Source organism: Salmo salar, chromosome 09 (assembly GCF_965601325.2).
Source record: "Salmo salar chromosome 09, fSalSal1, whole genome shotgun sequence".
Classification (NCBI taxonomy): Eukaryota; Metazoa; Chordata; class Actinopteri; order Salmoniformes; family Salmonidae; genus Salmo; species Salmo salar.
In genome coordinates this window covers 80,696,304-80,721,596 of record NC_138299.1, presented here as the reverse complement: position 1 = coordinate 80,721,596, position 25,293 = coordinate 80,696,304, and the positions used below count along the sequence as shown (strand labels likewise).

The following is a 25,293-nucleotide window of genomic DNA, read 5'->3' as shown; positions in this document are numbered from 1 at the left end:
AAGTCAGACCATTAACAACTAGAGCAGGAAGGAAGAAAAAGAAGACCCAAGCAGCATGGACAGCAGAGTCAACAGATTAGTCCATAGCAACTAAAAGGAAAGAAGAGCAGAGTGGGTTCTTTGTTGTTGTGGTGCTGGAACAGTAACCTGGCTCCAGTCTTGTGGAGGAGTTAACTACATTGTGCAGTAGCTTTGTGGTAGTTGAACAAAATTAAAATCTAGGTAGTATTTTCAGTAGTTATTATATTATTTTTTTTTGCCATGTAGCGGTGTAGCTAACTACTGGAACCACACACTACTTAAAAAAAGTATATATGGGTGAAGTAGGCAAAACTTTTTTTTTTTCAATACCTGTATAATTCTCACTTGAAACAATTGTTGTTGTGTTTAATTGTCTGAATTACACATTCTGTTAACATATGACCCAAAAGTGATATTTTCTAGTAATTTCTAGTCTATGACATTTCTGATTTACAAATGATACTTTTTCAGAAAGTAGTTTGGATGAAGTGAACTACTTTTTCACAGTAACTTTAGTTTAGTAAACTGTATTTTTCTTAAAGTTTAGTGTGGCTTCACCTTTTTTAGTGTGAAGTGATTGTTAGCTTGGTAAACATTTTATTTTAGAGTATCTTCCCCAACACTGCTTGTCTCTTTGCCGACCAAACAATGTTTCTGACATCTTATCTGTGTTTCTTTATTTGTTTCAGATTAGTGTAAACATACTATATCAATATAATTTGGTTAATCTTTTTTATGCAGGATAAGAGGCTTGATCTTCTTTAATCCGTCTTTCATTATTCATGGCAATATCACTTTATAGGACAATGTTTTACCCTTTGTAAGGTTGGAGCAATCTTTGAGTTGTGTTATACTGACAGTTTGTAATGTGCTCCTCCTCACACCAAGTCAAACCATCACAAACTCAGGAGGAGAGAGTGAGAGCGCATTTTAAAACATTTTTTTATTTATACAACTTTGCAGTTGATAATGACAGGAACTAAAACAATGAGATGTACTCCCCCCTCAATATATAGATATATTATTTTCTTAAGAAAAATAAATCAACTGTATCGAAAGGTACAAGTTCACAGTCACTTTGGTAAAACACTTCATTACTGGGAAGTAAACCAATCAATTAGTTTAGTTAATCAATTGATAAGAAGTCTAATGAATAATTTACATAAATGAATAAATAGATTTGAAGTTGAATAAATAAAATACAGAATTCTCCATGATGAATGATGTAAAAACTGGAATGGCACGTTTAAGTGTCATATGAAACATTTACAAAACATGAATACATTTTTCCCTGATAAATCAAAGTGCATATAGACGTAGTGCACATAGTCCTTCTGAATGTTTCCCCAACGTCAATCCAACGTCAGCCAGCCCCACCCAGCAGGCTAGTGAAGCCACAAAAGAGTTACCCATAGTATAGAATATTATAGATTTTTTTTCCATAAGTAAGAAGATAACAGTCATGAACATTATTAAATATAGTCAACACCAACGTTATATACAGTATCGCACTGCAAGGTCTAGCTTCATCGGCCTCCTACCGTCCGACTCCAGCACGAAACATCGGATAGCTCGCTACTAGTCACAACAGAAACATGTGATCACAATGCAATGATAAGACTGAAGTGTTTTTCTAGATGCCGTCCTCAGTGTCGATCGATACCCTGGGCCCTTCCTAAACCGTACCCGGTGGTCAGACCACGGTCCAAACCTTTTGCTTGTTGCAGGTTCTGATGGTTTGCCTGTGTTTGCCTGTTAGTTTGAAGCTGCCTTTAAGTGATTAATAAAGGTTTTGATGAGTAAAGCCTTCTCTTTCACAGATAAATGCCATTACATTCAATCCAAGATAAGGCATTGTTCATGTGTTAAATGTTCATCACAAAAGGAAAAACAAGATCTGATGCTTTCAAATGAAGGTTTATGAGGTATTTCTGTTTCAGAGTTGTATGTCTACGAGAAGCCTGCATGAACATACACACACACACACACACACACACACACACACACACACACACACACACACACACACACACACACACACACACACACACACACACACACGCACACACACACACACACACACACACACACACACACACACACACTCAGACATGCACCTTTGCACACACACACACACTCAGACATGCACCTTTGCACACACACACACACACACACACACACACACACACACACACACACACACACACACACACACACACACACACACACACACACACACACACACACACACACACACACACACACACACACGTAAGGGATGCAAATGTGCATGACAGAAACGTGATCCTTTCCCTAAAGAAAATAAGGAGCAACAGTAAACCCCATCCATCTGAAAAAAATGGAGCGGCAACTAACTGACCATGTCCTGCATAATATAGATCTATACCCCTTCCCCCCTGACACTTTACTCATAATAAATATTAACTTCTGTATTATTCATGTAAAATAAATAACAAAAAATACACTTAACAGTCAAGGATCGAAGTGATCAATAGCAGTCTGTAGGTTATAATGAACTACAGCTTATTCATGGTTAAACATTATTATTCATATTATTGTTACTCATATAGATTTTCATATACAGTATATATACAGTACCAGTCAAAAGTTTGGACACACCTAATCATTCAAGTGTTTTTCTTTATTTGTACTATTGTCTACATTGTAGAATAATAGTGAAGACATCAAAACTATGAAATAACACATATGGAATCATGTAGTAACCAAAACAGTGTTAAACAAATTCAAATATATTTTATATTTGAGATTCTTCAAAGTAACCACCCTTAGCCTTGATGACAGCTTTGCACACTCTTGGCATTCTCCCAACCATCTTCATGAGGTAGTCACCTGGAATGCATTTCAATTAACAGGTGTGCCTTGTTAAAAGTTAATTTGTGGAATTTCTTTCCTTCTTAAAACCTGTTGGGGCTCGGGGGCAGTATTGAGACATTTTGAAAAAAATATGTGCCCATTTTTAACTGCCTCCTACACCAACTCAGAAGCTAGGATATGCATATTATTAACACATTCGGATAGAAAACACTCTGAATTTTCTAAAACAGTTTGAATGGTGTCTGTAAGTATAATAAAACTCATATTGCAGGCAAAAACCTGTGAAAAATAGATCCAAAAAAATTTGAATTTTGTGACTGTACTATTTAGTGTCATTGTTTTATAGATACCATAGTGAGAAAGGATTCATTTCGCAACACCTACGGCTTCCACTAGATGTCAACGATCTTTATAAAGTTGTTTGAAGCGTCTATGATAAACAGAGAGCAAATTAGAATCCAAGGAAGTTGACATGTCATCACTTCATTTTTTTGCGCCTGCGCATAAATCTGAGAAACGTGAGTTTGTCATCATTTTTTATCTAGACATAGGATAGGTTGTGTGAAAATATTACTGATGTTTAACGTTAAAAATGGACCAAAAGATTAATGCTAAACAACATTTGACATGTTTGAACGAACATAAATAGATTATTTACTAGGTTTTTTTAGCTTTTCGGGCGTGATTTTACCAGCCCCCCACCACGTTTTGTGGGAGCATAATGAACGCTAAGTACTTGGTGTTATTTGGACATAAATTATGAACTTTGTCAAAAGAAACCACATTTGTTCCGGACCTGGGATGCCTTCCGGACCTGGGATGCCTGCCTTCTGATGGAGATAATCAAAGGTAAGGGGATATTTACAATGTTATTATCGATTTTAGATGATGCTAACTGTATAGCATAGCCTGTTGTTCTTAGCATAGCACCCCGTTTATTGCAAAATGTGATTTCCCAGTAAAGTTATTTTGAGATCTGGCCATTCGGTAGCAATTACGAGATGATAATATATTATTCTTTGAATGACAATATTATAATTTACCAATGTTTTCGAATAGTAATTTTGTTATGTTCACCGGAAGCATTTCAGAGAAGAAAAAAATCTGAATTTCACGCTACTGTAAAATGCTGTTTTTGGATATAAATATGAACTTGATGGAACAAAAAATGCATGTATTGTATAACATAATGTCCTAGGAGTGTCATCTGATGGAGATTGACAAAAGTTAGTGCATAATTCAAGCTGGTTTCTGCTTTTGGTGACGCCTGACCTTGAATTGAAAATGGATGTTTGTACTTTTGTGGCTATGTACTGTCCTAACATAATCTAACTTTATGCTTTTGCCGTAAAGCCTCTTTGAAAATCGAACAATGTGGTTAGATTAAGGAGATGTTTATCATTTAAATTGTGTAAAATAGTTGATTGTTTGAGAAATTGAAATTATTAGATTTTTGATGTTTTGAATTTCCAGCCTTGTTAGCAATCCCGGCTCGGGGTTCATTGCTAACCTGTAGCCCCAACAGGTTAATGTGTTTGAGCCAATCAGTTGTATTGTGACAAGGTAGGGATGGTATACAGAAGATAGACATATTTGGTAAAAGACCAAGTCCATATTATGTCAAGAACAGCTCAAATAACCAAAGATAAACGACAGTCCATCATTACTTTAAGACATGAAGGTCAGTCAAACCGGAAAATATCAAGAAATTTGAACGTTTCTTTAAGTGCAGTCGCAATAACAATCAAGCGCTATGACAAAACTGTCTCTCATGAGGACCGCCACAGGAAAGGAAGACCCAGAGTTACCTCTGCTGCAGAGGATAAGTTCATTAGAGTTAACTGCACTTCAGATTAGAGCCCAAATAAATGCTTCACAGAGTTAAAGTAACAGACAGATCTAAACATCAACTGTTCAGAGTAGACTGCGTGAATCAGGCCTTCATGGTTAAATTGCTGCAAGGAAACCACTACCAACGGACACAAATAATAACAAATAATAACACAGATTTGCTTGGGCCAAGAAACATGAGCAATGGACATTAGACCGGTGGAAATCTGTACTTTTGTCTGATGAGTCTTTGTGAGACGCAGAGTAGGTGAACGGATGATCTCCGCATGTGTGGTTCCCACCGTGAAGCATGGAGGAGGAGGTGTGATGGTGTGGGGGTGCTTTTCTGGTGACACTGTCTGTGATTTATTTAGAATTCAAGGCACACTTAACCAGCATGGCTACCACAGCATTCTGCAGCAATATGCCATCCCATCTGGTTTGCATTTAGTGGGACTATCATTTTGTTTTTCAACAGGACAATGACCCAAAACACACCTCAAGGGCTATTTGACCAAGAAGGAGAGTGATGGTGCTGCATCAGATGACCTGGCCTCCACAATCACCCGATCTCAACCCAATTGAGATGGTTTGGGATGAGTTGGACCGCAGAGTGAAGGAAAAGCAGCCAACAAGTGCTCAACATATGTGGAAACTCCTTTAAGATGGTTGGAAAAGCATTCCATGTGAAGCTGGTTGAGAAAATGCCAAGAGTGTGCAAAGCTGTAATCAAGGCAAAGGGTGGCTTCTTTAAAGAATCTAAAATCTAAAATATTTTCAGAAACACTTTTAGGGTTACTACATGATTCCATATGTGTTATTTCATAGTTTTGATGTCTTCACTATTATTCTCGTATTATACTATTATTCTTTAATAGTAAAAATAAAGAAAAACCCTTGAATGAGTAGGTGTGTCCAAACTTTTGACTGGTACTGTACATACATATACACACACACATATATATATATATATATATATATATATATATATATATATATATATATATATATATACAAATATATATATATATATATATATATATATATATATATATACAAATATATATATATATATATATACAAATATATATATATATATATATATATATATATATATATATATATATACAAATATATTTATAGATGTATTTGTTTTAAAGTTTGCAAGCATAAATAAGCTGCAGTTATTGAACTTTAATATAACAGTCAAAGAGAGGATGTCTGATGAGGGTGAAATCGGAAGCAACCTCACATGGTAAAACTACCCTGTTTTCATTAGCCTTTTACTCTTCTGCACTCTTGACCTCTTCACCCAACAGCTCCGTATATAATATTCCTAAAAAGTGTTGGTTTGTGTCACCTCCTGTGCTGAGTTCCTGTCAGTCTGAGAATGGGACCGAGAACGAGATAAACCGTCGTTGTCATTCTAGAATGGAACCAGGATGTGAGATGAGCACTTTAGCAAAGATGTCCTCATTGTGACAAGATCACATTCACAATAAAGCTTTAGTTTCTTTTCTTTTTACACTTCTTTTTTATTTATATATTTTTTCCCTTCGTTAATTTCACACTTGTCACCTTGGACGATGACGGCGTGGTGACCCCCAACACAATCGCAGCCGCATCTCAGGAGCGTGACCCATGACATCTTGCAGCTAGCTCACTCAAAACATGGCCGCCAAACAGAGGGGTGGGCTCACGCCTCACTGGCTCTTCGACACCACTAAGAGCCGCCAATCAAACCTGTTCGCCATTTTCCATTTCCAGCTTCTCTTCAATGTTTAATTGTTTTTTGTTTTAGTTTGGACTGGCCAGCGGTTACAACACAATGCTCCACAAAAGAGAGAGAGAGATAAGAGAAGAGAGAGACAGAGCAAGAGAGAACCAACCAACCAATCAGCACACAGGAGCCAGAGATGTCCCCCAATCAGAGCTGTCTCACACACAGAGAGAGAGAGACACACACCCCCCAAAAGAGAAGCGAAAAGCTGGCACTCGCTTGCGGGCGCGGGCACAGGCACGGACACAGGGGTGGGGGTGGGGGGGTGGTCAGGGGGTGAGCCTGCCCCCAGGACCCCTTGCCCAGGCCTGTTGCAGGGTGAAGAGGACAGAGAAAGAGGTCAGGGTCCAGGTCAGGACAGCCATGCACTGGAGGCCGGGCCCAGAGCTATAAAGGGATGGTTTTTTACGTGAAGTGTTCCTCTGGTAGGGCAAGTCTGGGTCTGGACGGGACAGCCACTGGATCAGGATGTTGCCATTCTTATTCAGGTCCGACGAGCCTCCTGGAGATGGAGCAAGGAGGGAAAAACATCAGAGAGGAAAACGACTATGAGTCAGGAGAGACTTCTACTGTCTATTTACATTACCTTAGTACACCAATCAGTAGTAATAATAAAGAATAATGGATTTTATTTCTAAAGAGCTTTCCTTCTAACTGAGGTAATCAAAGCACTTTACATAGCAGAGGGAAACATCCACCACCAATGTGTAGCACCAACCTGGATGATACCAACAACCACCAAACACCAGCTATCAGATGGTGAGGTGAGGAGTGATATATGCCAATTAGGAATGAGGGAGATGATTAGGTAGCCATGATGGAATGGAGCCAGGTTGGGAATTTAGCCATGCCACCGGGGTTAACACCCCTACTCTGACGATAAGTAACGTGATTTTTCATGACCACAGAGAGTCAAGACACCTGCTTAACATCCCATCTGAAAGACAGCAACCTGCGCAGGGCAGGACAGGACAGGACAGGGCAGGGTGTCCTTCAATGTCCTGCGACATTGGGATCTTCTTAGACCAGAGAAAAGAGGGCCCCCTACTGGCCCTCCAACATCTCTTCCAGCAGCATCTGGTCTCTCATCAGAGGTAAGCCAGCAGTGGGATGCAGGGTGGGATGCTGCTAGCGAGTAGTGGCACAAGGGAACGAAATAAGACGAGTTATAACGGGGCCATAATACTCACTGGGACAGGGCACCAGGCGACATATGCGTATGGTGTCTGGCTTTCTGTCCAGACACAGACCGATGGTGTTGTCACGCGTGTGACAAACCGCCTGCCTCTGCTGTGTCCCGTTGGCACACGTCACGGAGCACTGTGGTCACACAACACAGAAAAGAGTGTGGGAATAGGCTATTCAAATCAACACACACACCTACACAACAACACACACACCTACACAACAACACACACACACACACCTACAAAACACCTGTTCCCACCCTCACAGACACCCCTACACACCTGTTCCCACCCTCACAGACACCCCTACACACCTGTTCCCACCCTCACAGACACCCCTACACACCTGTTCCCACCCTCACAGACACCCCTACACACCTGGTCCCACCCTCACAGACACCCCTACACACCTGGTCCCACCCTCACAGACATCCCTACACACCTGGTCCCACCCTCACAGACACCCCTACACACCTGGTCCCACCCTCACAGACATCCCTACACACCTGTTCCCACCCTCACAGACATCTCTACACACTTGGTCTCACCCTCAAAGACACCCCTACACACTTGGTCCCACCCTCACAGACATCCCTACACACCTGTTCCCACCCTCACAGACATCCCTACCCACCTGGTCCCACCCTCACAGACACCCCTACACACCTGGTCCCACCCTCACAGACATCCCTACACACCTGGTCCCACCCTCACAGACACCCCTACACACCTGTTCCCACCCTCACAGACACCCCTACACACCTGGTCCCACCCTCACAGACATCCCTACACACCTGGTCCCACCCTCACAGACATCCCTACACACCTGGTCTCACCCTCAAAGACACCCCTACACACCTGGTCCCACCCTCACAGACATCCCTACACACCTGGTCCCACCCTCACAGACATCCCTACACACCTGTTCCCACCCTCACAGACATCCCTACACACTTGGTCTCACCCTCAAAGACACACCTACACACCTGGTCCCACCCTCCCAGCACCCCCAGTCCCCATCCATCCCTACCTGTGTCCAGGACCCTACTCTCCACTGTGCGGGGCAGAGCTCTCTGTTACATGGTCTGCGTGCTTCAGGGCGGTCGTCGTTGCAGTACTTGCTGTGGATGGAGCGCTTGTTGCCGTTGTCTAAGGGCTGGACACAGCGAACAGATCTCATCTGGTACCCCGTTTTACCACACGTCTTACTGCACGGCTCCCACGGACCATCCTCCCAGCTAGACAGACATAGAACAGAGAGTTAGAGGGAGGCACAGACAAAGACATACATCTTAGACCTGGTGACATTTTGATCACTAGCCCCTTCCTCTTTAACCTCTTTGGTGTTGACAGGTTCACAGTGTAGGGAACAAGGAGTGAAATTGTATGGGGCCATTCTCTATGTAAACATCCATCTAAACCACCCATCCATACGTACATGGGCTGGGAGCACTCCTTCTGGTTGCAGTCTCTGCTGATGGCGCGAGGCTTCTTGATGTTCTCACAGTAGCGTCGGTGGACCATCTTACTGTCTGCTCTCCTTCTACAGCCGTACCGGGTGTACTGCTTACCTTTCCAGGCACAACACACACAAACATCTGTTAGACAAATAGATCCTCATCCAAAACTCCTACATTGTTCCCCAATTTCTTCCTGTGTAAGCGGTGTCACTGTAAAATACCTCCCCCACAGGGCTTGGAGCAGTAGGACCATTTCTTCAGGGCCCACTCGTAGAAGGAGGTGTCATCCAGCAGCATGTTATTCTCTATGGCAGAGAGAAGGTCCATATGGATGATGTACTTATAGGACAGGGTCACCTTGGCATCTCCATGGGACTGCACCTGGACACAAGGAGACAACAGTATGTATTACATTTGTCGGTGTTAGTGTGTGTGTTTCTGTGTGTGCGTACCATGATTAGGACCCCGTGTCTGAGCGGTCCATTCGTCTGTAGTGTCTCCTTGTCGTGGTCATTATTCACATACTCCCACTCCACGCCCTTTTCTATGACCGCACGGGATTCTGGGAGGTCTCCCTCCGCGTTCAGGAAAAACTGTCCTGAAGCCTGGTTCTTCACCGCTGGGGAGGGAGGTGGAATTATAGATTGGAATACACACACATGTGCACACACACACACGCGCACAAACACAAGCACCCGCACGCAAACGCACGCATGCACACGCACACACCTAGGATGTGAGCTGTTGGCTTAATCTCCTGGATCAGTAGGTGTCTGGCCCCTCTAGGGATTTCAAGTACTTTGAGGAAACCTGAAAGGAAAACACACACATTGCCATAAGGTCCAGACACCCACAGATGTCTTTTCAACTTGGTCAGGATACATTTTCACTAAACGTTATTGTTCGTCTGAGGAACACAGGGTTCATGTAGTGACTTTTAACTTGCTTCAAATAAGACTTTAACTGTGCTGCTGTAAGTTTTGCAAGCCAGGGTCAACAACAGTTGTCCAGGAAATGTAGAAAAATGAGTTCCTTCCTTATTTCAGCTGGATGATAATGATTTAATATGACGTCCTGGCATAGCGTTTGGACATGACTCTGGCCAGCTCACTGTCTCTCTGTGACCAGTAGAGGAGGCTCTTTAGTTAGATATCCAGGGGATCATCATCATCATCATCATCATCATCATCAGAGGCCGGGAAAACAACTACATCTATCTCACTTCCTGATCTGTTTTCTCATGTTCCAGGGTCTGACAACTGAGCTACACTTTACCTCATTGGTCTCTGCCTGCCAGTGTGGTGGTGATGGTGTGTGTGTACCTTGTTTCTTGGCACTTCGTGTGAAGTTCCCATTGATGATCTTGCAGCTGGAGTTGTCTCCTCCACAGACGCCGCACTTATCCTCCTGTTGAGAGGACCCTACCACGCCGTCACAGCCCACTTTCTGCAACACACACGTGTATGCACACACACATACACACACACAAAGACACACACCTAGACTTAATATGGACACACACACTTCACAAAGTTATGAACACTGACACCTCACACAGTCACACACACATCATTTGGGTTGCAAAATGGACTAGCATTGTGTAACCCCACATAACCTTAAAACAAACCCACAGACACACAGACTGACCTTACAGTCCCCACTCACACACACGCTGTAGGGGTCTCTATATGAGCAGAGCGTGCCGTCTTGGACCAGCCTCTGCATGTTGATCTTGTCTCTGGTCTCCTTGGACTGGCAATGGAGGTGGCAGCGCTGCTTAGCTGCACAACACACACACACACACACACACACGCACACACACACACACACACACACACACACACACACACACACACACACACACACACACACACACACACACACACACACACACACACACACACACGCACACACACACACCCCCCCCCCCCCCGTTACAATGCTATATTTACATATAGTTAGCAACAGACCCATATGCAGAACTATGACAACATACTGTTGTAAAGAGATCTGGATTCATACTGAACAGGTTGTAAAGAGATCTGGATTCATACTGAACAGGTTGTAAAGAGATCTGGATTCATACTGAACAGGTTGTAAAGAGATCTGGATTCATACTGAACAGGTTGTAAAGAGATCTGGATTCATACTGAACAGGTTGTAAAGAGATCTGGATTCATACTGAACAGGTTGTAAAGAGATCTGGATTCATACTGAACAGGTTGTAAAGAGATCTGGATTCATACTGAACAGGTTGTAAAGAGATCTGGATTCATACTGAACAGGTTGTAAAGAGATCTGGATTCATACTGAACAGGTTGTAAAGAGATCTGGATTCATACTGAACAGGTTGTAAAGAGATCTGGATTCATAGCTGAACAGGTTGTAAAGAGATCTGAATCGATACTAAACAGGTAAATCACTTAGGAGTACAAGGCAGACCTAGCATATATCCTCTACAATAAAGACACAGCTCAGAGAAGGCCGTGGAGGATCTTTGTCTAGCATGTATGTGTTTATGTAATCTCTCAGACATGTGTCTACCCCGACTATGCCATGGCTATAATGTACAGTATGTCATGTGAGATTAGCTTTAAGGTGGATTTGACTGTTCAATGTGTATGTCTACTTGCTGCAACAAAAATGGCCCAGAGTTTGATTGTACACATGACCTATCCAGTCAGATTGTACTTAGCTAGCCGCAGAACCACTGTGTGATCTGAGATGACTATGTCTTCTGTACGCTATGTTCAGAACGCACTGTGATTCCTTTACGGATATGACAGAGTATTAGAAACGCAAGTCCACTAATGGTGATGCTATTCCATTACGCAGTCCCTCACTCCCTCAATCTTCCAGCCAGAGTCCCCAGGGAGGAGGCCGTCACCAATGATCATCCCAGAAATAGAGAGAGTTCTCTGGGTGAGAAGGGTTGACTGATCCCCCTGACCAGCTGGACCCTGGATGACCAAAGCAGCTGGAACAATCAGTGCCTGTAAAAGTGTTTTTTGAAACTATTGTTAGGAGGATGTTAACGACAGTATTTCACAACAGGCATAACTGATTATTTGGTCTGGAGCAACGTCTGGACTCAAACACAGACTGACTCCCGTTCTCACATCTCTAAACCCTGGAGATGACAACACACTAATGGAATTCATTCCAACCTCTCTCCTTACCTATACCTTTCCCCCCTTCTCTTTCATTCCTTTTCTCTCCCCACATACTTGAGTCATTTGAGCTCAAATAAAGACCATGGGAAGGCCTTTCTCAAAAGGATGGCATTTAGAAATGACAATGTAGAGAAAAACAATTTAGCGTTGGGACTGTTATCCTGGGCGCAGCGCTGTGCATAGTCCACTGTGACCCTGGATTAGACTGAGAGACGCGTCAGCGTTTTTTCTCAAGCTCTGCCCTTTACTGGGACCATCAGTTAATACGCAGCGAGGAGGCACTGACACCTCCACTTAGAAGGAGTGGATCCGCAAGCCTCACACACTCTGCACAACACACACACACACACACACACACACACACACACACACACACACACACACACACACACACACACACACACACACACACACACACACACCACACACTTCTAGATGACGGAAGGGAGTTTTTGGAGACATGGAGAGAAAGAAGAGATGGGATTCCTATTTCTGAGTTCTGATGGTTTAAACATATGCTCTATGATTCACAACAGCTGGCTGGCTGGCGAGGGAGGGAGGGACGGAGAGAGAGAGAGAGAGAGAGATAGGGGATGAGAGAGGGGGAAGAGAGAGAGAGAGAGAGAGAGGGGGGGGGCGAGAGAGAGGCTGGAAAAGAGCTCAGATGACGTTAGTGTGATTAGGTGGAGTGAGAGAGTTCAAATATAGTTTTTTTTAAGATGGGTTCAGGAAAGGGGTTGTTGTTTTAGAAAGGTTGAAAGACAAGAGTTTTGTTTTTGAATATAGGTGTTTTCACACTGCTCAGCAGAAAACCAGCTGTCGTTGACCATAACATAACTCTCAATCTGCCTCCACACAATCCCTACATCAGATACAACAGACTTTGGCCACAAAGCAAAAGGAGCCGACTTAAGGCCCGCAAGTGTCTCCGTCCCAACCGACCATTTGGGGAAGTGTATCTGTGTGTAGGCCACTTACGTTCGGTGTGTTCATAAGGAAGCCAGTGGTGTTTGTTGTTGTGGAACTCATACTCAGTGTCCATCCTACGGCACTGCTCCTCCCTGAAGTCACTGTACAGCTCCTCACACTCCTGGCTGTTACACAGCTGGAACTGGTAGTTAGCACCCAGACAGGTACGACCTCCGTTAGCAGGCCTAGGGAGGACAGGGGGAGAGGGTAGAGAGAGAGAGAGGGAGGGAGGGAGGGGTAGAAATGTTAAACTAGGTCGATGTGAACAGTGATGACGCATATCTTTTTGCAAAACCTTCACTATGTGATGGATAGCAATGATGCCATGTTGGTTATGTTCTGTTAGGACAAGATCTAACACCTTTTCACTATGATACCATGGAAATGTTGCTAGGTAGATTTGTTTGATAGTTGTTTGATATTGTTTGATATTTATGTACCTGGGGTTGTCACATTTGCGGTTTCTGAACTGCACCCCTCCTCCACAGGTATGAGTGCAGGACCCAAACTGGCTCCACACGCCCCACCCACCATCCTGCTTTATCATGTCATTGGTCAGCCAGATACAGTGACCTTTGAAGCAGTGCTGTGGTAAGATGAGAAAGGGGAGAGACTGTCAGATAGCATCATTTTTGACCATTACTGTGGTGTGTGTGAGTATGTATAATATTAATAATATTATGTATGTAGGTTTGTGTGTTTATGTGTGTGGGTGTGGGTGTGTTTACGTGTGTGTTTATGTGTATGTGTGTGTGTGTGTGTGTGCGTGCGTGCGTGTGTGTTTGCATGCGTCCGTGCTTATATTAGTGTACCTTCCCGTCCCCACACATGGTTCCGTCGATTGGTGGTCCTTTCTTGGTCTTGCAGAAGAAGGGGTTGTCAGGGTGGCTGCACCACAGCTGTTTGCAGGGGTCAAACGTCCGGTACTGCAATGGACAGAGAGAGAGAGACATCCTCACACACATGCCCGCTCACATTAAACACACACAGCCAGTACCTTAACATATCACCAGAGTAGACAGGTGACCTGCAACAGTCACAAGAAAGAACAGATCTGTCTGATATGCACACCAGTCACTGGGAGTAGCTAGCATCACAGAACTGGGAGTAGCTAGCATCACAGAACTGGGAGTAGCTAGCATCACAGAACTGGGAGTAGCTAGCATCACAGAACTGGGAGTAGCTAGCATCACAGAACTGGGAGTAGCTAGCATCACAGAGCATTCCATAAATCACCTCAGTCCTACTACACCAGAGATAACAAATCAAATGTACCACTGACTGCACTGCACATGTACAAGAAAATATACAAAATAATAACATCCACAGGAGTCCAGACGGTGGTGTACTGTAGTAGTCCATCACTGGTTCACTGTTACAACAATACGGCTGTACAGGAAGCCAGAGAGCATGCCGACACAACCAAAGAGGATGAGGAGAGAGAGACTCTGACTGAGACACCCTGCAGCTCTGTGGGGTCAGAGAGGAGGGCAGAAGGTGAATATAAAATGGTCAACATGACCAATCATTGGTTCAGAGAAGAATAAAGTTGTCCTTAGTCAGTTTTTCATTCTATGCCCCTAATGGTTCAGGTAAGGATGCTGGGGAGAATAAACTGATCTTAGATCTGTGACAAACTCTCTTCTCTCTCAGCTGTTTCCCTCTGCTCCCCCCTCTGTCCCCTTGCCACAATAACAGTGCCGAGCCAGACTCCCTACCCAGAATGACCTCAGGTGACTCCTCCAGTTGAGGTTACAACAGGGCCAAAAGTCAGCCTGATGGTTGGTTGGCACTGATGACATCAGCTTGGTAAGCTGGCACGCGACACTGCAGGATCCTAAACCTGAACATAGAAAAGCAGCTTTTGCTCCAGACTTTTCTTTCTGTCTGGAAACTTCTCTCTCTCTTTCTTTCCACCCTTTTCTACCTATGTTCTACATGCCAATATGTCTTTCTGAACGGCCAAAAAGTCACTCAGACATTTACAGTAAAAGGTGCCATGCATGTGTCAGGGTTGAGCTCATTTGCTATTGTTGACTTTGTCTGGCTATGAGATCCAGGAAAGCTGTTCGGGACAAATCCAGCGTTTTACTTTTCTCCTTGGTAGGTACTATATGGGAACCAGAAACAGAGATCATGTATAGAATCCTGCAGCACACATGCCAGGCACAATAATGTGACGATGGGCAGAACTAAATAAATAAAAAATGTACGAGTAACGTTGCAACGACGACGACAATACTGATATCAATCAGAGGAAAAAGAAAAAGCGGCCACGTGGCTCCGAGGGGGGTGTGGGGGAGGGGGGGGTGACCTTACCTGTGTTCCAGCCTGGCTCACCTTTTGCAGCTAAAGAATGGTTTGACAACAGAATACAGGGTAATCTAGCAACGTGTGCAAAGCAAAGAGTAGGTCAGCTCAACTCTCAATCAGAACAGCTCTTGAACAGTCTGTCTAAAAAGATGAGCTCTTCAGTGTCAAGATGCTTTAAGGAAAATACTTCTTCAAGTGGGGGCTTAGGTCAGTGGGGACTTAGTTCAGTGAGGAGTGAGGAGCCACTCTATCCAGGCGTGGATGTAACCCTACTCATCCTACTGCATCAGTGGGGACTGAAGTGTGAAGTGGTGCTGAAGTGATTGGCTTTTCAACTACTGAGAAATGGTAAAAGTGTGGGAGACGTTAGGACCGTTAGGTGGCAATAGATACTTGTTTCTCTGGTAACATATATACGTATATATTAGTATTAATATATAGTTAGTAGATGTGTTAGTATACCACTTGTTCCTTTGGGGAGTTCTTACCGCGGTACACATTACGTAGCCCACGCCGAAGTCGAAGCGACACTGTTCGTTCATGGAGTAGTGCAGACCTGGAAGTCTGGGCAGGGATGGCCAGTTATGTTCGTAGGGGTCATCACGGAGACAGTCGTAGGATCTGGGGGAGGAGTCAAAAGAGATGTGAGCTGGCAGTGGTTTCATATTCAGTGAATAAAGGAGAGTGGTAGAGTTTTAATATATTTTGTATTGTTTGGAACAGCAACATTTCAGTTCAGGACCCCTCCTCAGGCTGCATGAGTTTTCATATTGGAGAACTGTATGCTGAACACTGGCAGACCTAACAGAGTGGAGTTCCTATAGTTTGTTTGCGGTCTGGAGTCATTCAGTTCTAGTGAAAAGGAATGTAAACAAGTTGTTTGGATTGTAACGTGTGTAAGTGTGTGTGTATACAGTAGGTGTGTGATAGACTCACTGTAGGTATCGTCCTAGCTCCTGCTGGCTACAGCGGGACCAGTGGAAGCGGTGGAAGGCAGCTTGGACCAACGGGGCCATGATGCTCCCCATGTGCACCTCGTCTCCACAGCGATTCCCCTGGCCGTCGTGCTCCATACCCAGCCTGGGGGAGAGAGAGAGGTAGGCAGGAAGGGAGGGAGGGGGAACCGAGGAACAGGTGTATGGGTCTACTTCAATGTGTTATGGTGGATAGAATGTTTTTTGCCCTAAGTCGATACTGTGTGTGTGTGTGTGTGTGTGTGTGTGTGTGTGTGTGTGTGTGTGTGTGTGTGTGTGTGTGTGTGTGTGTGTGTGTGTGTGTGTGTGTGTGTGTGTGTGTGTGTGTGTGTGTGTGTGTGCGTGTGTGTGTGTGTGTGTGTGTGTGTGTTTGAGTGTGTGTGTGTGAGTATGTGTGTTTGTGTGTGCATGTATGTATGTGCATTTGAGTGTGTGTGAGTGAGTATGAGTGTGTGAGTGTGCGTGTGTGTGTCTGTCTGTGATTAAGTGTGTGTGTTTGAGTGTTTGTGTTGAATGAGTGTGTGTGTGTGTGTTTGAGTGTGTGTGTACTCACACATGTCCCGTCTCGTGTGCTACCACAAAGGCAGAAGAGAAGCCATCCTCATGGTTCAGAGTACAGCTCCTCACTGGGTGACACATCCCTGTTACTGGAGCATAACCTGAAGAAAGGAGACATGAGGGAGAGAGGAGGAAGGGAGAGAGCAGTGAGAGGGAGGGATGGAGGGAGAGAGGAAGTAAGAGGAAGGAAGAGAGTAGGGAGGGAGGAGAGGCAGGGAGAGAGGAGGGAGAGGGAGAGGCAGGGAGGGGAGAGGGAGGGAGAGGCAGGGAGGGAGAGAGGAAGGACGAGAGGAGGGAGGGAGGAGAGGCAGGGAGAGAGGAGAGAGAGGGAGGAGGGAGAGGCAGGGAGGGGGTGAGGGAGGGAGAGGCAGGGAGGGAGAGAGGAAGGACGAGAGGAGGGAGGGAGGAGAGGCAGGGAGGGAGAGAGGAAGGACGAGAGGAGGGAGGGAGAGAGGCAGGGAGAGAGGAGGGAGAGGGAGGAGGGAGAGGCAGGGAGGGAGAGGCAGGGAGGGAGAGAGGAAGGACGAGAGGAGGGAGGGAGGAGAGGCAGGGAAGTTGTAATTGAAAGAGAGAAGGGTGGTCAAGGATTGGTAGGAAGAAAGGGAGCAAGAAAGAGAGTGAAAAAAGAGACCATAGCTGTGTTTGAATACCCATACTGTATACTACATACTTAATTAGTATATACTATATACTATTAGTTCATTTTAGTATAGCGTAATTTTAGTATATCCTTTCAGTTGAGCGTACTAGCTCTTCGCCTGTCTACCAGAAGTTGATGCTGTTGCTATGCAACCTCTTGCTAGCTTGTTAGCATAACAAATTACTTGCTAGACTTTGGGTGTGTTTGTAAATTCAATCTGGAGTGCCAGAGTGTGCTCAGGGCGTTATCAGATTGTCCGTTTCTAAATTCAGAGTACACAGGACGCTCTGGCGGAGGAGAAGGGTTGATCCCAGCGTTCTGACCTCCCCACTGCAGTCATTGGCTAGCTTCTTCTTGACACAAATGAGAGAAGACCGACCTCTGACTAGTTAGCTGGTTAGGCAGTTTTCATGTTATCCAGAGCATTAGTGCCTGTAACTGTGCTATTCAATGGGTGTTCAGCATTCGTAAATTCATCAGTTATTCTGAGCTCAGCCTCTGTCAGTCAGACGAGAGTGCTCTGAATTCGGAGTCGATTTCGAATTTACGAACAACTACACCATTTAGCTAAACTATGAATGACGTGAATAATCAAGTCTATAAATGTTGGGTAGTTAGTTAGATAACATAAAGTAAATATACTGGCAAGTTCGATGTAACCAACTAATGTTACAGTAGGTAGCTAATATACCGGTACATACTGCTGTAATTAATATGCTATGCGGTTCGTAAGGATAGCGTAGCTAACAAATTGTCAGCCAACGTAACTTTTTTGAAAAGTCATTACTTTATTACATTACTCAAAATGTTCTTAACATTTGTCATAATTAGTTAAAGCAAGACATTTTTACATCTGATCTCGTCGGACTTCTGTTGCATATTTTCCGCCATTTTCTTCAAATGTGAGAACGTTGTGAAGCCACGCGGATTTTCTGAAGAGTTGCATTACGGAAATAGTGTCCATTGCTTGAATTCTTTGTATTTTGGCAAATGTAGTACGACATCCGCAAACTTTTGGCATACTAACTCTATCCATACTAGAACTAATAACCATACTACACTACTCAGTTTACGTCACAAATAGTATGGTTAGTGCGGTTAGTATGTAGCATTGTGAATTACAATAAATTCAACTTTGACCTACTCACACCAAACAGGAACCTCTCAGTAGCTAGAGCTCAGTGACCTGACTGTCTCTTGTACGGCTCTCAGAGAATGCCCTGTCTCTCAGGGGTCTGTTCTTTCTAGTGGCTAGCAGGTGTGTGGCTGTAGTCTCTCTCTATTTTACCTAGCAGGGCTGTGGCTGTACTCTCTCTCTCTCTCTGTTCTCACTAGCAGGTCTGTTGCTGTAGTCTCTCTGTGTTCTCACTAGCAGGGCTGTGGCTGTAGTCTCTCTCTCTGTTCTCACTAGCAGGTCTGTGGCTGTTGTCTCTCTCTGTTCTGTTCTCACTAGCAGGTCTGTGGCTGTAGTCTCTCTGGTTATGTTCTGTTCTCACTAGCAGGTCTGTGACTGTAGTCTCTCTCTCTGTTCTCACTAGCAGGTCTGTGGCTGTTGTCTCTCTCTGTTCTGTTCTCACTAGCAGGTCTGTGGCTGTAGTCTCTCTCTGTTCTGTTCTCACTAGCAGGTCTGTGGCTGTAGTCTCTATCTGTTCTCACTAGCAGGTCTATGACTGTAGTCTCTCTGGTTCTGTTCTCACTAGCAGGTCTGTGACTGTAGTCTCTCTCTGTTCTGTTCTCACTAGCAGGTCTGTGACTGTAGTCTCTCTGGTTATGTTCTGTTCTCACTAGCAGGTCTGTGACTGTAGTCTCTCTGGTTATGTTCTGTTCTCACTAGCAGGTCTGTGGCTGTAGTCTCTCTGGTTATGTTCTGTTCTCACTAGCAGGTCTGTGGCTGTAGTCTCTCTCTGTTCTGTTCTCACTAGCAGGTCTGTGACTGTTGTCTCTCTGTTCTGTTCTCACTAGCAGGTCTGTGGCTGTAGTCTCTTTGTTCTGTTCTCACTAGCAGGTCTGTGGCTGTAGTCTCTCTCTCTCTGTTCTGTTCTCACTAGCAGATCTGTGGCTGTTGTCTCTGTTCTGTTCTCACTAGCAGGTCTGTGACTGTAGTCTCTCTGTGTTCTCACTAGCAGGTCTATGACTGTAGTCTCTGTTCTGTTCTCACTAGCAGGTCTGTGACTGTAGTCTCTCTGTGTTCTCACTAGCAGGTCTATGACTATAGTCTCTGTTCTGTTCTCACTAGCATGTCTGTGACTGTAGTCTCTCTGTGTTCTCACTAGCAGGTCTATGACTGTAGTCTCTGTTCTGTTCTCACTAGCAGGTCTGTGACTGTAGTCTCTCTGTGTTCTCACTAGCAGGTCTGTGGCTGAAGTGTATTGATTTTCTCTCCAGCCCAAAGCTGAAGCCAAGGGCAGCTTTAGAGCTAGCTAACTCCCCTGTGACATGCTGCTAGCCTGCTCTCACTCTGTCTGTACTAAACACCACTAAACCATACACAACAACACAACGGAGTACAACTGGGTGGTGTTTGTGTGTGCCAGTGCCTTTTGTGTGTGTGTGTGTGTGTGTGCATCTGCGATTGTGTGCATCGTTTGTGTGTGTGTGTGTGTACAGTATGTGTGTGTTTATTACCCTGCATGCCAGTAGGCCCGAACTCCTGTCGTGTGAGGAAGATAGCGTGGTCGTGGTACTCTGCATCTCCTGTCTCCTGTTTCTGCTGCAGGAAGGCCCAGCGACACACATTCTCCAGACTCTGAGACGGGTTCCCCAACTCTATCAGACTCATAGACTAGAGAGAGAGGGAGAGTAGAGAGAGAAAGTGAGAAGAGAGAGAGTAGAGCGAGAGTAGAGAGAGGAATAGAGAGCGATAGAAAGTGAGAGAGAGAGAGGGGGAGATGGGGGAGAGAGTGAGATGGGAGAGAGAAAGAGAAAGAGGAGGGGGAGAGAGAGAAAGGGGGGAGAGTGCGAAATGGAGGAGAGAGAAAGAGAAAGATGGAGAGAGAGAGAGGGGGAGAGAAAGAGAAAGAGGGGGGGAGAGCGATAAAAGGAAAGAGGAAAAAACATTGTTGCAGATGTTCAGACAGACATTCATGTGTCTCTTCCATCAGGCTCGATCAGTGACAAGCGCTTCTCATGCATCGTATTATTCCTGCTATGACCAGTCGGTGGCAGTGCTGCAGTGGCAGTTAGCCACAGGGTTGTCCTGATTCCAAACTAAGCTAATATACCTTGGGTGTTATGGGGTACATATATGCTTGCATAAAACCACAAACATTTAAAGACATATTCTCCTACTGCACATACACCGAGTCACCTTTCTAACAGATTTTCTTTTGATTTTGTGAAATTCATACAAAAACATGTACGCAATGGTTCCATTTTCCCGGAATAATGCATACCCCTACATATAGACCCTTCACTTTCTCTCCTTCACCTCTCCTGCTCTGTCTTACTATGTCAGCCACTGCTTTGTGTTCTCTAACTCCTTCTATTTTCAACATACATACGGTACAATTCAGTTCAGCCTCTCTGTGCTGCAGTGAAGACACCGTATGACCGCTTCTCTGCTCACGTGATGGAGTATGAAGTGTACGTGGTACACTAACATATCTGTGTGTGTGTGTGTGTGTTTGTTTGTTTGTGTGTGTGTTCAGGGTCATTCGGCCAATCTGCAGGCTGCCTGTGTGCACTGCTCCGTTGCCACAGTAATTTGGGATGATGGACGGCCGGAGATCTGGCCTGAGCTGCATGCGGACAGGGGCAGGGCCATGAGAGACGGTCTATGAGTGAGTCTGTTTGTGTGCGCGTGTGCGTGTGTGTGCATGCCATTGTGTGTTTGTGTGCTCGTGAGTGTGTATGTCTGTACTCTGAAGAGTTCCATTGGGACAAGACAGCGAGAGGAGAAGGAAGAGGAGGGTAGTGAATCTGGGGTGGTAGGGGCCAAGTTGAAAAGTCAAAATAGGCTATATCGTAAAAATGTAGGAAAACAAAAATGAGCTTTTTGGTCTTCATTTAAGGTTAGGGTTAGACATAAGGTTAGCAGTGTGGTTAAAGTTAGGGTTAAGGTTAGGTTTAAAATCAGATTTGAAGAAGATAAATAGTAGAACTTCTGGCTTTGCAGCTTGGCCAGATAGTGTCAAGCGAAGGGAGTATAGATTATATGATATAAAGGAATATAGATGATGTGATATTAAGGAATATAGATGATGTGATATAAAGGAATATAGATGATGTGATTTAAAGGAATAAAGATGATGTGATATAGAGGTTAAGGAACATAGATGATGTGATATAAAGGAATAAAGATGATATGATATAGAGGATATAGCTGATGTGATATAAAGGAATAAAGATGATATGATATAGCGGAATATAGATGATGTGACATAGAGGAATATAGATGATGTGATATAGCGGAATATAGATGATGTGACATAGAGGAATATACTGTAGATGATGTGACATAGAGGAATATAGATGATGTGATATAGCGGAATATAGATGATGTGACATAGAGGAATATAGATGATGGTGCGGATATAGAGGTGACAAGGGAATATACGAGTGATGTGACTAGGGTAAGAGAGGAAAGAGGTAGATGATGTGATATAGAGGAGGAATATAGATGATGTGATATAGGAGGTGGAAAGGAATATAGATGTGGATGGGTGGATATAGAGGGAATAGGGTAGATGATGTGATATAGAGATAAAGGAATATAGATGATGTGATATAGAGGAATATATATGATGTGATATAGAGGAATATAGATGATGTGATATAGAGATAAAGGAATATAGATGATGTGATATTGAGGTAAAGGAATATAGATGATGATGTGATATAGGGGTAAAGCATGTTCGAGGGTAGTGACAATACATTCTATCTAACCTATATCTTTAATAACATCCTGCAGGGTAGTCCTCAGTCGCACACACACACCATACAGGCATGCTCGTGCACACACACTAACAGATAGATAGGTAGAATTACACTGCAGCATCCACGGGTCTGTCTGCCTGTCTGTCTGCCTGTCTGTCTGCCTGTCTGTCTGTCTGCCTGTCTGTCTGCCTGTCTCCCCATCTTTCTGTCTGCCTGTCTGAAGGCTATTATCGATTGTTTATCTTAGTCTGGACTTCCCATGATTCCTTGCTCCAGCCCACCAGAGGAAAATCCGGTTGCATAACGGCAGTTTTTCTGTGTGCTTTGGTGCTGAACTGTGAAGGCGTGTGACTTTGAAAACCCTCCCCTGGGATCCACATGCTTTTAGTTCCACTTTTGCTCAGTCCACTGGAATAACAGGCTGTAGGCCTGTGTGTGTCTGTGTGTGTCTGTGTGTGTGTGTGTGTGTGTGTGTGTGTGTGTGTGTGTGTGTGTGTGTGTGTGTGTGTGTGTGTGTGTGTGTGTGTGTGTGTGTGTGTGTGTGTGTGTGTGTGTGTGTGTGTGTGTGTGTGTGTGTAAAGCTGCAGAAAACACACCAAAAAAGCTAAAATGACTGTAGCCAGTCTTTCAAGGAACAGAGTCAAACCTGAAGGAATCATATATTTTTACTTATGGTCAAATGTAGAATCCATATGGTGATATAAAAGAAAAAGTGACAACACTCCACACCCTCTCTCTTACCTTCCCATAGCCTAGCATGATAATTCGTACTAGCACCACGTTGATCCTGGCTCCAAGAGAGGGGTCATGGTAAATCTCATTCACCTGCACAGACAAAGACAAAGACACAGAGACATTTAATAACACAGAGAAGAAAGAAAGAAAGAAAGAAAGAAAGAAGAAAGAAAGAAAGAAAGAAAGAAAGAAAGAAAGAAAGAAAGAAAGAAAGAAAGAAAGAAAGAAAGAAGAAAGAAAGAAAAGAGACAGAGAGAGAGACAGAGACAGACAGCGAGACAGAGAGAGACAGAGACATAGAGAGACAGACAGAGAGAGAGGTAGAGACAGACAGAGAGAGACAGACAGAGAGAGACAGACAGAGACAGAGAGAGAGAGGTAGAGAGAGACAGACAGAGAGAGACAGAGAGAGACAGAGAGACAGAGAGAGAGGTAGAGAGAGAGAGGTAGAGAGAGAGACAGACAGAGAGAGACAGAGAGAGAGAGAGAGGTAGAGAGAGAGAGGTAGAGACAGCGAGAGACAGACAGAGAGAGAGACAGACAGAGAGAGAGAGAGAAAGAGAGAAAGAGAAAGAGAGAGAGAGAGTTGAGTTGGGGAGAAAAAGAAAGAGGACGTATTCTTAGAGAGCTTCAGGGAGAGGGAAGGAGAGGTGAAAGACAGGACGAGAGATGGGAAGCTAAAGCTAGAAACAAGGAGGAGGGGAGGTAGAGAAAGAGAGGGAACAGAGGTGTAGTTGTTCTTCCCACTTGTCTTTATCGCCTTGAGAGCGGGAACTGGTTGCTAGGCAACCCCCAAACCAACTCAGGGACAAGGTTGCCCCCTCTGTGTAGTCCCAGACCTAGGGCAGCAACACCACTAGGTCTCATGGTAACGTTCCGAGGAGAGGCCCTCTTCACACAGAATCTCCCAACAAATCACCAGCAGACATGCCAGAACTTCCCAATTCGAAACCAAAGATTGCATGGGAAAAACTTTGCAGTGGTTTTAGTGAAGGTAGTTGAGCTCCATCTTGCTAGATACTATTTTGTGTCTAGGGCAAAAAGTGGAAAATCAGATGTCCCAACTCTTTCCTATATGCCAAACTGATGGTGTCTACTTACAGATGTGTTAAGCTGGAACATTGGTGCATCTGTCTGTCTGTATCTATGCCTGTCTGTCTTTCTCTCTGCCTGCCTGCCTGCCTGCCTGCCTGCCTGCCTGCCTGCCTGCCTGTCTGTCTGTCTGTCTGTCTGTCTGTCTGTCTGTCTGTCTGTCTGTCTGTCTGTCTGTCTGTCTGTCTGTCTGTCTGTCTGTCTGTCTGTCTGTCTGTCTGTCTGTCTGTCTGTCTGTATATCTCTCTTCCTGTCTGTCTCTCTGCCTGTCTCTCTTCTTGTCTGTCTCTCTGCCTGACTCTCTTCCAGTCTTTCTCTCTGCCTGTCTGTCTGTCTTTCGCTCTGTCTGTCTCTCTCTCTCTGTCTGTCCTACTACCCCTTAATGTAGCACAGCATTCCTTCATTATGTTTCACGGCTTTCCAGGAATAACACATCCAGAGGTGATTTGTGGGAGAACAAGGAATCAAATCAAATAAAATGTTACATGCGCCGAATACAACAGCTGTAGACTTTACCGTGAAATGCTTAGTTACGAGCCCATTGCCAACAATGCAGAGTTAAAAAGTAAGAAAAATATTTGCTAAATAAAAAAGGAAATGTTTACACAATGAAAAATATAACGAGGCGATATACAAGGAGTACCAGCACTGAGTCAATGTGCATGGGTACTCGGTAGTTGAGGTAATACAGTATGTACATGTGGGTCGGGGTAAAAGTGACTAAGCAGTCAGGATATATACTGCTCAAAAAAATAAAGGGAACACTTAAACAACACAATGTAACTCCAAGTCAATCACACTTCTGTGAAATCAAACTGTCCACTTAGGAA

General features: G+C 44.2%; 1 protein-coding gene across 1 annotated transcript in view; it reads right to left on the bottom strand.

Moving 5' to 3' along the window:
• The window catches only part of LOC106611949 (A disintegrin and metalloproteinase with thrombospondin motifs 2), a 199,305-nt gene that overhangs the window by 2,208 nt on the left and 171,804 nt on the right, over nt 1-25,293 (bottom strand). Inside the window, exons 5-21 of the mRNA XM_045724030.2 lie at nt 23,378-23,461; nt 20,387-20,543; nt 17,117-17,222; nt 16,526-16,669; nt 16,078-16,210; nt 14,089-14,202; nt 13,717-13,862; nt 13,286-13,461; nt 10,782-10,915; nt 10,457-10,580; nt 9,864-9,944; nt 9,587-9,753; nt 9,356-9,515; nt 9,113-9,245; nt 8,705-8,912; nt 7,678-7,807; nt 6,897-6,989 (exon numbers count right to left, since the gene is read on the bottom strand). Coding sequence (XP_045579986.1) covers nt 6,897-6,989; nt 7,678-7,807; nt 8,705-8,912; nt 9,113-9,245; nt 9,356-9,515; nt 9,587-9,753; nt 9,864-9,944; nt 10,457-10,580; nt 10,782-10,915; nt 13,286-13,461; nt 13,717-13,862; nt 14,089-14,202; nt 16,078-16,210; nt 16,526-16,669; nt 17,117-17,222; nt 20,387-20,543; nt 23,378-23,461 — 2,290 coding nt within the window. The remainder of the gene's footprint in view (nt 1-6,896; nt 6,990-7,677; nt 7,808-8,704; nt 8,913-9,112; nt 9,246-9,355; nt 9,516-9,586; nt 9,754-9,863; nt 9,945-10,456; nt 10,581-10,781; nt 10,916-13,285; nt 13,462-13,716; nt 13,863-14,088; nt 14,203-16,077; nt 16,211-16,525; nt 16,670-17,116; nt 17,223-20,386; nt 20,544-23,377; nt 23,462-25,293) is intronic.